Source organism: Moschus berezovskii, chromosome 4, assembly GCF_049115385.1.
Source record: "Moschus berezovskii isolate FMDL1 chromosome 4, NW_MosBer_1.0, whole genome shotgun sequence".
NCBI classification, from domain to species: domain Eukaryota; kingdom Metazoa; phylum Chordata; class Mammalia; order Artiodactyla; family Moschidae; genus Moschus; species Moschus berezovskii.
In genome coordinates this window covers 13,612,970-13,625,160 of record NC_142463.1, presented here as the reverse complement: position 1 = coordinate 13,625,160, position 12,191 = coordinate 13,612,970, and the positions used below count along the sequence as shown (strand labels likewise).

At 41.4% G+C, this 12,191-nt stretch overlaps 2 protein-coding genes across 2 annotated transcripts; both read left to right on the top strand.

Moving 5' to 3' along the window:
• Positions 1-1,598: 1,598 nt before the first annotated feature.
• GJA9 (gap junction protein alpha 9) lies at positions 1,599-3,140 on the top strand. The gene has a single exon (XM_055401838.2). The coding sequence runs from the start codon at positions 1,599-1,601 to the stop codon at positions 3,138-3,140; it is 1,542 nt and encodes a 513-aa protein (XP_055257813.2).
• Positions 3,141-4,949: 1,809 nt separating this feature from the next.
• MYCBP (MYC binding protein) lies at positions 4,950-11,914 on the top strand. Its single transcript, XM_055401843.2, has 5 exons — positions 4,950-5,089; positions 5,284-5,356; positions 9,059-9,107; positions 9,297-9,426; positions 10,680-11,914. Exons 1-5 carry the CDS (start codon positions 5,006-5,008, stop codon positions 10,722-10,724), a joined length of 381 nt encoding a protein of 126 aa, XP_055257818.1. The 5' UTR covers positions 4,950-5,005; the 3' UTR covers positions 10,725-11,914.
• Positions 11,915-12,191: the final 277 nt, after the last annotated feature.

Sequence of the window (12,191 nt, the reverse complement as noted above, 5' to 3'; positions counted from 1 at the left end):
ATACAGTCTTTCTTGTATTGATAATTATTTTGGATAGTTTCAAGTTATAATTATTATAAACAACAATAAGAATAATATCTTTGCTTATATTTTAAAGTGCTTTAGACTATGGGTCAAAGAGTATACTGCTATTAACATAATAAAGTCAAATACAAAATTTCTCTATCTCAGGAATACAACTAAATTTTAGAAGGCTGATGCTTTTGCAACTCTTTTGAACTATATAAAGCTTTCAAAAAGGAACTAAAGACTCTAGAACTTGTTATTTAAAAAATCAAAACTTTCACTATTTGACATACCTAATTTAAATAATTAAAATTATAAGAGAAAATAGGTGATTTCTTAGTATCTCTTTCATGGAAACTTCAAGTGTGTTTAGAGAAGAAAAATAACAGTTTAGTAAAACAGTTAAGAGGTGACTTTAGAACCAAATTGATCTTTGAATACCAGTTCTAGCTGTGTGATCTTAGATAATTTAAGGTGTGCCTCAGTTTCCTCATCTGTAAAATGGGGAAACAATACACCTAGCTACAGGAGTTTTGTGATGAATATATCTTGTAGCTATAATACACCAGTATGTTGTTTGATTGTGTAACATTTCCCTTTCTATGAGGACACACATTTACATATTAAATGAAAATGACTGAAAACATTCCCCCATTTTTTCTTTCCTTTGGGATGTATTTCCTCTTATATATCCCAGGGCTATCAACTCTAATATGGAATCTACTGGCTGATAATCCAAGCATCTGAATTATAACTCACCCTACTGCTCGCTCCACAAAGCATGCTATATGTCTTAAAAGGGTCAAATACTGTTGTAATGAAAATTTCTATAATACTACCAACATACCAATGATCCAAGCAATATCTAATAATATCCTCATAACAATTTTTCATAGCAAAGTACAGTAATAATTACATAAATATTCATATTTTTACTGAAATGATTTCTGAAAATGCTCAAAAACTGCCAGAAAGAAATTAGAATTTAGACACTTAAATGTGGATTAAAAAACTGATCTAAATTCTTATAGCAAGAGCCTGATCTGTTTCCCTTGGTTTCATAAAATACTGTACCTTACTGGACTATGAAATGAAACACATGCCTTTTCCTTTGTACATAAATGAGATTTTAAAATCACTGACATTGGTCACAGCTTTCATATAAAATAATCTTAATAAATAGGTTTGTAAGATCAAGTCAGTAGTCTCAGGAACCTCTCTTAAGAGTTCTCAGTTTAAAATAACAAAGCAAAAAGCCAAGTAAGAGTCCTTTCTTCCCAGAGCTCCTGCAATTCTATTCTTCACAGAGAATACATGCACCCTTCCTTCAGGTTATCTTTCTTCCCCTACTGCATTAGAAGGTCTAAAGGTAAATGACTTTCTATTCTTGACATCTTAAACATATTCTTGGTAACATATTATTACAACTTTCTAGGGAAAAAAAGAGAGCAACCAGCATGCTGAAAGAGTGATGCTTTGTTCATATTTTGGCCACAGGTTTGCTTAAGAAATAGCACACGCTTCAGAAATGGAAGAATGTATCTGCCTCCTATTTGGTGGGGTTCAGAGATAAGATGACTGACTAAATAAACATGGGGGACTGGAATTTCCTTGGAGGCATTCTGGAGGAGGTTCACATCCACTCCACCGTGATTGGAAAGATGTGGCTCACCATCCTGTTCATATTTCGAATGCTTGTTCTGGGTGTAGCAGCTGAAGATGTCTGGAATGATGAGCAGTCTGGCTTCATCTGTAATACAGAACAACCCGGTTGCAGAAATGTATGCTATGATCAGGCCTTCCCTATCTCCCTCATTAGATACTGGGTTTTGCAGGTGATATTTGTGTCTTCACCATCCCTGGTCTACATGGGCCATGCTTTGTACCGACTGAGAGTTCTGGAGAAGGAGAGGCAGATGAAGAAGGCACAACTGAGGGGTGAACTGGAGGAGGTAGAGCTTGAAACACCTGGGGATCGGAGGCGGCTGGAGGAAGAACTGTGTCAGCTGGAGCAAAGGAAAGTAAATAAAGTTCCACTCAGAGGAACCCTGCTTTGCACTTATGTGATACACATTTTCACTCGCTCTGTGGTTGAAGTTGGGTTCATGATTGGACAGTATCTTTTATATGGATTTCACTTAGAGCCTCTGTTTAAATGCCACGGCCACCCATGTCCAAATACAATTGATTGTTTTGTCTCTAGACCCACAGAAAAGACGATATTCCTATTGTTCATGCAATCCATAGCGACTGTTTCACTTTTCTTAAATGTTTTAGAAATTTTCCATCTAGGTTTTAAAAAGATTAAAAGAGGGCTTTGGGGACAACATAAATTGAAGGGTGAACATAATGAATTTTGTACCAAGTCAAAACAAAACCTTGCCAAATATCAAAACACATCTGCACACTCACTGAAACGACTCTCTTCTGCACCTGATTATAGTCTGCTAGTGGACAAGCAAACACACACAGCAGTGTATCCCAGTTTAAATCCCTCTGCATTTCAGACAGATCCTGATAACCATATTGGAAATGATGACAAAGGTATTTTGGATGAACAGGAAACTCTACTTTCTGAGATGTGCACATTTAGTACGGCCTGTGGTCATTTTCAAAATATCAGCGCAAGTAATAAAGAAGACACTCATAAACTATCTGGAAAAGAAGTTAATGGTAACCAGTTGAGGGGAAAAAAAGAAGTTGATGGCAAAGACAGCAAAAGAAATCACTACTTTAAAGGTCACTGTTCTAGTCCAGGTGATGCCATAGAGCTGAACAACCACGTGGGAGAGTCACCCCAAACAGCTTTCCCTCTGCCAGCTAACTGCACCTGGAAATCGAAGTGGCCTCACGCTACCTGGGGCCCGTCTGCAGAAAACGAAAACCAGGCACTACCTCCTAAAGGTAACCTCAAGGGCCAGCTCAGGGAGAGCACAACCAGAACCCTTCCTCCTTCACAGGGAGACTTTCAACCACTTGACATTCCGGACACTCCTGAGTCTTTGGGAGGGCTGTCCTTTGAATCCAAGTTGGTCAGAACCTGCAGTAACCCTACTGCTTGTACTCCAAATCATTTAGTGTTACTGACAAACAACCTCATTGGAAGGCGGGCTCCCACAGACCTTCAGATCTGAACAGGGAGACTTTCAACCACTTGACATTCCGGACACTCCTGAGTCTTTGGGAGGGCTGTCCTTTGAATCCAAGTTGGTCAGAAGCTGCAGTAACCCTACTGCTTGTACTCCAAATCATTTAGTGTCACTGACAAACAACCTCATTGGAAGGCGGGCTCCCACAGACCTTCAGATCTGAACAGGGAGACTTTCAACCACTTGACATTCCGGACACTCCTGAGTCTTTGGGAGGGCTGTCCTTTGAATCCAAGTTGGTCAGAAGCTGCAGTAACCCTACTGCTTGTACTCCAAATCATTTAGTGTCACTGACAAACAACCTCATTGGAAGGCGGGCTCCCACAGACCTTCAGATCTGAACATCCGTTGGCCTTTAGACATTCTACATATTACATTATCACAGAAGTAGCCTAGTGATGGTGGAGCAGAGAAAAAATAGATAGGGCAGCTCTAAAGACCAGCTGTTTAGACAAACGACTACAAATCCATTTTTAAAAGGGAAAATGGCTCTAGTTCTGAACTGGGAAGGATTAGTTTCAAGTTTAAAGACATAGAGTTACCAAATCAGGATTACCTTTTTGTGGGTTCCCTTCAGAAAAACACTGATTTTGGGAAAATCTATGTCAGAACTGAAGCTAAATGGAACCAGGTTTTTCCATGAAGGGAAAACTGCCTTCGGAGATTGTTCTTGGTCTATGTAATTCCCTCTTTTAGTTATTGATCTTATTTCTGGACACTGATTAAACTTTGTTTGCCCTTGGTTCTTAGTTTCCTTATGGACTGAAAGCTGATGTGTCCTGGATATAATCATCATGTTGCTTCTAGTAAATAAAATCCTAAAAAGATGTCGCTTTCTTTTACCAGTTTATAGCATCGTGATTCAGTGCCAGGATCCGAGTCTTGGCTCTACTACACTGGCCATCTAACCATTACAGTTTACTAACAGTGTCTACCTTACAGGGATGGTGTGAGGATTAAAATAAGAAACAGGTGTATGCTGCCAGGCGTACAGTAAGCGTTCAAAAGTGCTATCTATTATTATTACATTACTGCTCACCCTCTGGAGACCCACATCAAGTCGGCCACAAAACAAGGAGACTCCAAACGTCAGAGCTGGAGCCCAAACAGACGATTCTAAGCAGTCTTCCAGCCATTGGAAATCCAAGGGCTGCCCTCGACGGTCGTGCGCCCTCGTTCAAGACGCGAGTCGACGAACCAGCCCGGGCCCGCTGCCACGGCTTCTGAGGTCCTGGTTGAGGCGGGCCCGCCCACTCTCGGTGTCTGGAGCGAGTCCTCGCGCTCCAGGGCTCCGCAGGCCCCGCCCCCTGGCGCCACGCCCGTCTTTGGCCCCACCTGGACACTCGCCCCGAGTTACCAAAACCTACGGAGAAGGCGATGGCACCCCACTCCAGTACTCTTGCCTGGAAACTCCCATGGGCGGAGGAGGCTGGTGGGCTGCAGTCCATGGGGTCGCTACGAGTCGGACACGACTGAGCGACTTCACTTTCACTTTTCACTTTCATGCATTGGAGAAGGAAATGGCAACCCACTCCAGCGTTCTTGCCTGGAGAATTCCAGGGACGGGGGAGCCTGGTGGGCTGCCGTCTATGGGGTCGCACAGAGTCGGACACGACTGAAGCGACTTAGAAGCAGCAGCAGCCTCCTACTAAGCAACCAAATCTTGGCGAGGACCGGAAGAAGAAGGAGAGGCGAGCCTTCGCTAACCAGAGGGGCGGGTGCACGCAGCCTCCCTCGGCTCATCTCGTTATGGGGCGTTCAGAGCGTCCTGGTCGCCATGAAAACAGGCCACACCCCGGCGATCCCGGCCCGGGGGTTCCAAGTGCGCAGGCGCCCGTGCCCTTCCGCGCATGCGCAGTGCTGCTCCGAGCCCGCCAGCCACGGTCTCCGGCGCCAGCTACGCCGCTGCCGCTGTCACTATGGCCCATTACAAAGTGAGGGGGGCGCGGCGTGGCTGGGGGCGTGCGGGCGGTAGCCAGCCGCTGGTCGGCTCGGGTGGGAGTGGGGGCGTGCGCGCAGGTTTGGGGGGCTTGAGATAGTGAGGTGGAGGCGGCGTTGCCGGACTCCCAGCGCCTTCTTCCTGCTCTGGCCCCCGGGCTTCGGCCACTGACCCGCCGTGTCTCCTCAGGCCGCCGACTCGAAGCGCGAGCAGTTCCGGAGGTACTTGGAGAAGTCGGGGGTGCTGGACACGCTGACCAAGGGTGAGCACGGGCCAAGAGAGGGTTCCTCATGTCGTCGTCGTGTTCCTCGGCGCGGTGCCGCGAAGGGGCCGTCGTGTGGGGCAGGAGGGGAACAGGAGGGACCCACCCCGGTCCAGCGAGGTGGGCCTCGGGGGTCAGCGGGGACCGGCGCACGCCTGGCTGCCGGACGCTGCCCGGGTCGGGTAGCCTCACCCTCCCCGTGGTGAGTAAAACTCTTGCAGCTGTTGCAAAGTCCCTCCAACTTCCGTTGCTCTGCCTCTAGCCGTCGCAGTGAGCATGTTGCTAGAGACCTTGGGAGAGCCCAACTCCTCTCTCCTGACAAACTTTTCCGAGCCCTCCAAATGCTTTAGAAATATTTCCCCTCGAACAAAGGACAAATGGGAAAATGACCAGAATTGAAAGCAGTTTATAAAGTAGCTAAGTGAACCTAATCCCTGAAATAGCTCTTTGGATGTGACTTTTCAACTGAACCCCGTTTTGTAGTCTATATCAACTCCTACTTTGTGCAGATTTCATAATTAAAGTAGAATTACAGTTTAAAGAACGTGAGGACACATCAAAATGATTATATTGTTTTCACTTTTTAAAATGGAAGTCGTTACACTATATTTCTTAATCTGGAGTTCAAGATCTAAGTAGATGAGTAAGGTGATTGACACTGGAGGGTTCCAAGAGCTAGTGTGGGTACTGCTTATTTCATCAGCTAGGCAGTAAGGTGAATGCTGTTATCTATCACTCAGCTCACTGGCTGGGCCTTTCAAGGGTGTGGAACAGAAGAGCTGGCAGGGATGATGATTTGGGTCCATATGAGAAGTGTAGTTAAGTATCTGGAAATACTTTGGTACCTGCTCTTTGTCCAGAAGCAAAAGTTAGGAGAAAACTCGGAGAATAACAACTCTGGGTCTTAGCAGAAAGCAGGGCTTTTCAGTTCTCAAGCCTGGGTTGGTCATTTTGAATTGCTACCTACCTTAGGTTCAATTTCCTATCTCTTTTCAAATTTCAGTAAACGTTAACGTAGTGTGAAAGCACTGTGCTGTCATCCTGGAAAGTATCACACAATTGGAATTTCATGGACCTCCCGCCCCCCTCAAAAAACTCCACAAGCATATTTCTTTTATTTAACCATTTTATTCAGGTGTCTGTTATAGGCACTGAGGATACAACAGTGTGGTGGTGGTGGTGGTGGGGGAAGGCCCCTGCTCTAAATGCAGATAATAAATACATAGTGTCAACCCCTGATAAGTTTTGTGAAAAGAACATTGCTGATAGAGTGATGGGTGTGGCATTTTACCTGGGTTGGTGGGGGGAAGGCCTCTCTTAAGAAAGTAACCTTTGAACAAAGATGTGAAAGAAGTGTGCTGTTGAGTTTCAGGAAGTGTAAGTAAGCCAGAGTGGCTGGATGGAGTGAATGAAACATACATTGGTAAAGGGCAGAGAAGTGACCATTGTGGGAGGTAAATGAAGATATTAAGCCTTGTGGCCATACTTGGATTTTCCTTCATGAGAAACTAAACCATCGGAGGCTTCTTTTCCCTGGCTGACATCTACTGGTATTACCCCTCAACCTTCCTGGGTTTCCAGTTTCCTAAGTAACATCAGACAACAGCAGATTGTGATGATCTATTTAACATTTGATTTTGTGTACTTCACAGATTTAACATATAATTTTTATCCAGCTTATTTACAAGAGGATTTAAAACTGCTTCTAACATTAAAACACTATAAGGATGGCTAAAGATAAGTCATTTGGAAGAAAAGGCATTTTAGTTATTTTGAGCACTATATCAACCTCTAAAAATCCTGGCTGCTAAGACAAAAAGGGAAACATTGGATATAGAGTTCTTGTATGTTTAAAAGGAAGTATATTTCATCTACAGAAAAACACAGGAAACTTGACATTTACATTATGTTCTGTAATTACCAACCTTGTAAGTACCACTGACAGAAATTTAGAAGCTAAAAGAAAGGGTAGGAGAAAAAGAGGAAGAAAGGGTAAGAGTATTTATGTCTTATAAAATTAGAATTTGGTAGGGATCAGTGGGAATTAATGGAAGAAGAACCATAGGGTTGAGTATATAGTTTGAAGAAAAAGGAAGTAAGTAGAGGAATAAAGTCCTGTAACACTGAACGAAGAGGGAAGGAGAAGAGAGGGTAGTGTTGACATAACTACGCCAATTTCTCAAAAATAGTGCTGTTAATACATTTACATGTATAACTATCAGAACTTAATCTAAGTTGTAGTAGTTGGCCATTTGATTTTTTTTTTGTGCTGTCTAAATTATTTTGATGTTATTAAAACAAAAAAAAGCAAAGCATGTTAAGTTGGTTTACAAGAGTTCTTAACTTGGGGCCTAGATATGCATGTTTTTTGTATGTAGTTACAGCTTTTGGTCTTTGATCAGATTTTTCAGAATTTTGTGCACAAAAAACTTAACCACTGATTTAGAGAGATTTTTATCTGAGTTACTACTCAGATCCTAGAAGGAATGTGTTCAATATAAGATGGAAAAGGTAGTGCTGACATGAATTACTGGATATGAAACCACTAAAGTATGTACTTTAATTTGAGCATGTTGATTACTGGTAGTTTTTGGTTGGTGGTTATTTAGCATGTAGTGTGTGAAACTTCATTCTTGAAGAATATTTTGGATTGAAAGCTTCTTCCAACAATTAACCACGGCCTTATTGATTCTCTAAAAATTTTTCTCAAATGCATCTACCTTGTTTTCATCTATTACTCTTGTACAGGTCACTTCTCTTTTATTTTGGTGGTGGTGGGGGATGCCCTGTGGCATGCAGGATTTTAGTTCTCCGACCAAGGATGGGGCCCATGCCCCCTGTAGTGAAAGCTTGGAGTCCTAACCACTGGAGAGCCAGGGAATTCCCAGGTCACTCTCTTTTTAAACTGATTAGCATGTTGTTGTTGTTGTTTAGTTGCTGAGTTGTGTCTGAGACTCTTGCGACCCCACGAACTGTAGCCCTCCAGGCTCCTCTGTCCATGGGGTTTTCCAGGCAAGAATACTGGTTGCCATTTCCTTTTCTAGGGGGTCTTCCCCACCCAGGGATTAAACCCCATCTCCATTAACAGGCAGATTCTTTACCACTGAGCCATAATTGCTCTTCCTGCGTTTAAATCCTTGTCCCACTTGTTAGCTTACTTGACTCCACACAGGAGTCAAGAGTGATCCCGTCACTCCCCTGCTTAAAACTGTTTTAATTATATGCCATTTTGTTTTTAGGATCAAGGCCCGACTGAACTTGCAGGATCCTCCAATCTCCTCCCTAACCACCTTTTCAGCTTCCTTTCAGTTCACAACTCCATCTAGCCACACTTGAATTTTCAGTTCCTGAATACGTTGTTCTTTTGCTCTTGGCCTTCCCTTTTTATCAGAAAACTTCATTGCCAAGGTCTTAGGTCTTATTTGCCTTCCCTGGGGAAGCCTTCCCTGGTGCCGTGGGCTGAGTTAGGTGTTCTTCCAGTGTGCTCCCATCACCCATTAACCGTTATTGATGCTTGATACTCTTTTGCACTAGACTGTAAATACATTGAGAACAGGGACCTTGTCTGTCTTGTTCACCATGGTATGTCCTAGCGATGTGTGTGGTGTATAATAGATGCTTAATATTTACTGAGGTATGGCATATAATTTCGGCCATTTTAAGACTTTTGATTTTTTTTTTTTTCTGCTTTTTGATTTGCAGTATTGGTAGCCTTATATGAAGAACCAGAGAAACCTAATAGTGCTTTGGAGTATCCTTTTCATTTTTCAAGTCAGAAAAAGGCCTTTATTGAAAAAGTTACTTTCTTTGAGTATTTGGATTTTGATCTCTTGGTAAATATTGGTGGTAGGGTTGGGGTGACTCTCATCAGAGTTATTTCAATAAAGGGCTATTTCATTAGTTTTAATGAGCTCAAGTAAATCCTTAACTTTGATATTAGTTTTTTAAAGCATCACTTAGGAGCTGCTACCCCAGAAAATCCAGAAATAGAGCTGCTTCGCCTAGAATTGGCAGAAATGAAAGAGAAATATGAAGCTATTGTAGAAGAAAATAAAAAACTGAAAACAAAGGTAAAATTTTTGAAAGAATTCATGTTAAAAATAATTTCACCTTTAATGATTATATGATCAGAACCTGACTAAAATGGACAGTAGAGGAGGGAGGAGGGTGAATATCAATCTCAGCTCAGTTAACTGCAAGGAGAAGCTGATACCCTGTCTAGAAAACCACAAGCAAATTGTAAACAGGATGAGCAATGTGTGATTAAGAAGAGGTTCTTGGGAACCTTCATCAACAAAAAGATGAAAATACTGGTGAAGAATACTAGTTTGTAAGTAAATGGAAATTTCTGGGAATCTTAGACAGTTAAGTAGGTCATTATGGGGCCACTGCTTTGTGAATGGCACCCCTTAAGACTGCAGTGCATGATCTGTATAGTTATGTGGTGGCCCTGAAATGTGTTAACTGTAAACTTGTTTGCACTTAAGCTCTGTACATTTGTTGGCACTTAAGTTTTGTCCAGTGCTGAAGCTTTTTCTTTGTTTAAACTCCCATGAGAATTTTCATAAACTTTTAGTCAACTAAGCCTTTGAGGTTTTACAACATTCTGAATCACATAATGCATTTCACATGACTCTAGGCATTTCTCATGTGTTTTATCTTCTCAACAACTTTGTGAGAGAAATGACACAGGTACATAGACCATTTTATAGGTGAGGAAACTAAAGCACAGTGAAGTCTAGATTCTCAAGTCTGACAGCTAATTGGAACAACTCACATCTTAGTGTTCTTGCAGTAAACCACAGTTCGGCATAAGAGATCATTCAGTATCTTAAATTATCCAAGATACCAGCATATAAACGCTAGATAACTTTTTTGGCACCTTTTAAAGTCAAAGATATTAGCTGCTTTTTCATTAACTGGCTAGATTAATATATGTCACATGATTATTTTTTTTTCTACGTTCTAGAAGAAAGTTTTCAGTAAACTTATGGTGGAGAGGAAGAACGTACCTTTTCTATATAAGCCACAACATCTTTGGGAAGATACAGATTATTGCATAGCAGATGTTTGTGCAGTGCAGTCATGAATGGGAATTAAATTTTAGTTTCCCAGTAATTTTTAAGGTTTATAAAAAAAAACTTTCACTAGGTTTGATTGTATTAAGTATTAAAAAATCACTGGTTTAAAAAGGCTAGGATTTTATAAACTGATTCAGTCATTGAACAAAGTAGTTGACTCGTTTTGTTACTGTTAAAAGTTTTTTTTTTAAACCCAATTTAGAATAAAATTCACCTAAACACCTCTGTCTTTGCCCCCATAGCTTGCTCAGTATGAACCACCTCAGGAGGAGAAACGTGCTGAATAGGATTCTTCTCAGTTGAAAAGACACTGAAAAAAATGGTTTTGTATGACTCGAATAGTTTGTACAGTATATAATCTTTTCTGAACAGATGCTATAGCACTCTTAAATATGTTAAATTCACCTATTACACGTTAACTGTTATAAACACATATACTTAGAATCACCAATAAAAACTCAGTATAACTTTCTTTGGGTCTTAAAAAAGCAGGAGAATCAAAAGTGAATCCTGGAAAGAAAAAAAAAAATCTATAAACACAGCCATCGAGTTCATTACCTTAAAAAACATTCTATCAGTCTGACTAGGAATGATGGTACTGGTTGTATTTTAGCCAAGGAAGTTTAGCACAGAGCTGTTCCTTGGTTTAGCTCAGGTTTATGAGCACAGGTACAGTCATTCTTTAAAATGAAGATGACGTTGTTGTTTTATATTCTCTGTAGGCAGCTGGAGAGATCTGTGTGACACACGATGCTGTTTCATGGGGGTCTCATGAATCTTCTGCTCTTGTTTATAGTAGGTGGAACGAATGACTCTTTGCCACCACTTTGCCTTAGATCACTGTGTGTGTGCCAGTGTGAACTCTGACACCACCTTTCCTTCTATGCAATCATGTCCTATCTGATAATGTTGCCTTGCTTTACTGTGCTTCCCTGGGTCCCAGTTGCACATTGACCTTTCTGTGTTGTTCTTCAATTTCCTGTAATAGCGGTTACCCTGATTGTAATTTATATATAAACTTAAAGAGGATCACTCTGTTCCCCTGCCTTACTTAGTTGCTTAGCGGAACACAGAACAGAGGCAATATAAAATTCTGGGTTCACGCACAAGCCTGGATGACAAGGGGAATGAGCCATATATTGTGGGAAATTATAGTTTGTGGGTATAATTATATAGTGCTTTTTTCCCTCAAAGTATTTTTCTAGCTTTGAATTCATTTTATCTTCATTATCCCTGTGAAGTAGGTAGGCAAGTGTGAGGGGAGGTGGGGTGCTGAATCTTTAGGCCAAAGACTGATATGAATACCAGTTATTTACCAATTGTAGAACCTTGGGCACATTAGTTAATTGCTCCAAGATTCACTTTCCTCATCTGTCAAATGAAAATAATATCTGTGCTGCCTACCTCACAGGGTTGTTGTGAGGGTCAAATGGAATGTACGTGAAAGATTTGTAAACGGTAAAGCACTATATTCTTGTTTGTTAGTCCTTTTTCCTTTCTTGGAAGACCTACAGTCGGATGTTTTTGTGTTACCCTTCACTTATTTTCCTTATTGATTGACTAGCATTATTAAGAAGTAGCCCTATTTCATGTATTTTGTCCCCCGTGTTACAGAAATGTCCTTATTTTTTGGTCAAAACACACAGAGAAAACAATACAATGAAAGCTGGTTTTTAACTAGCAAAAGCCTCAGCACCTGTTAGAAGCTGTGACCAAGCTAATTATAAGGCATCTTAATCAGTCACATTGGCAGG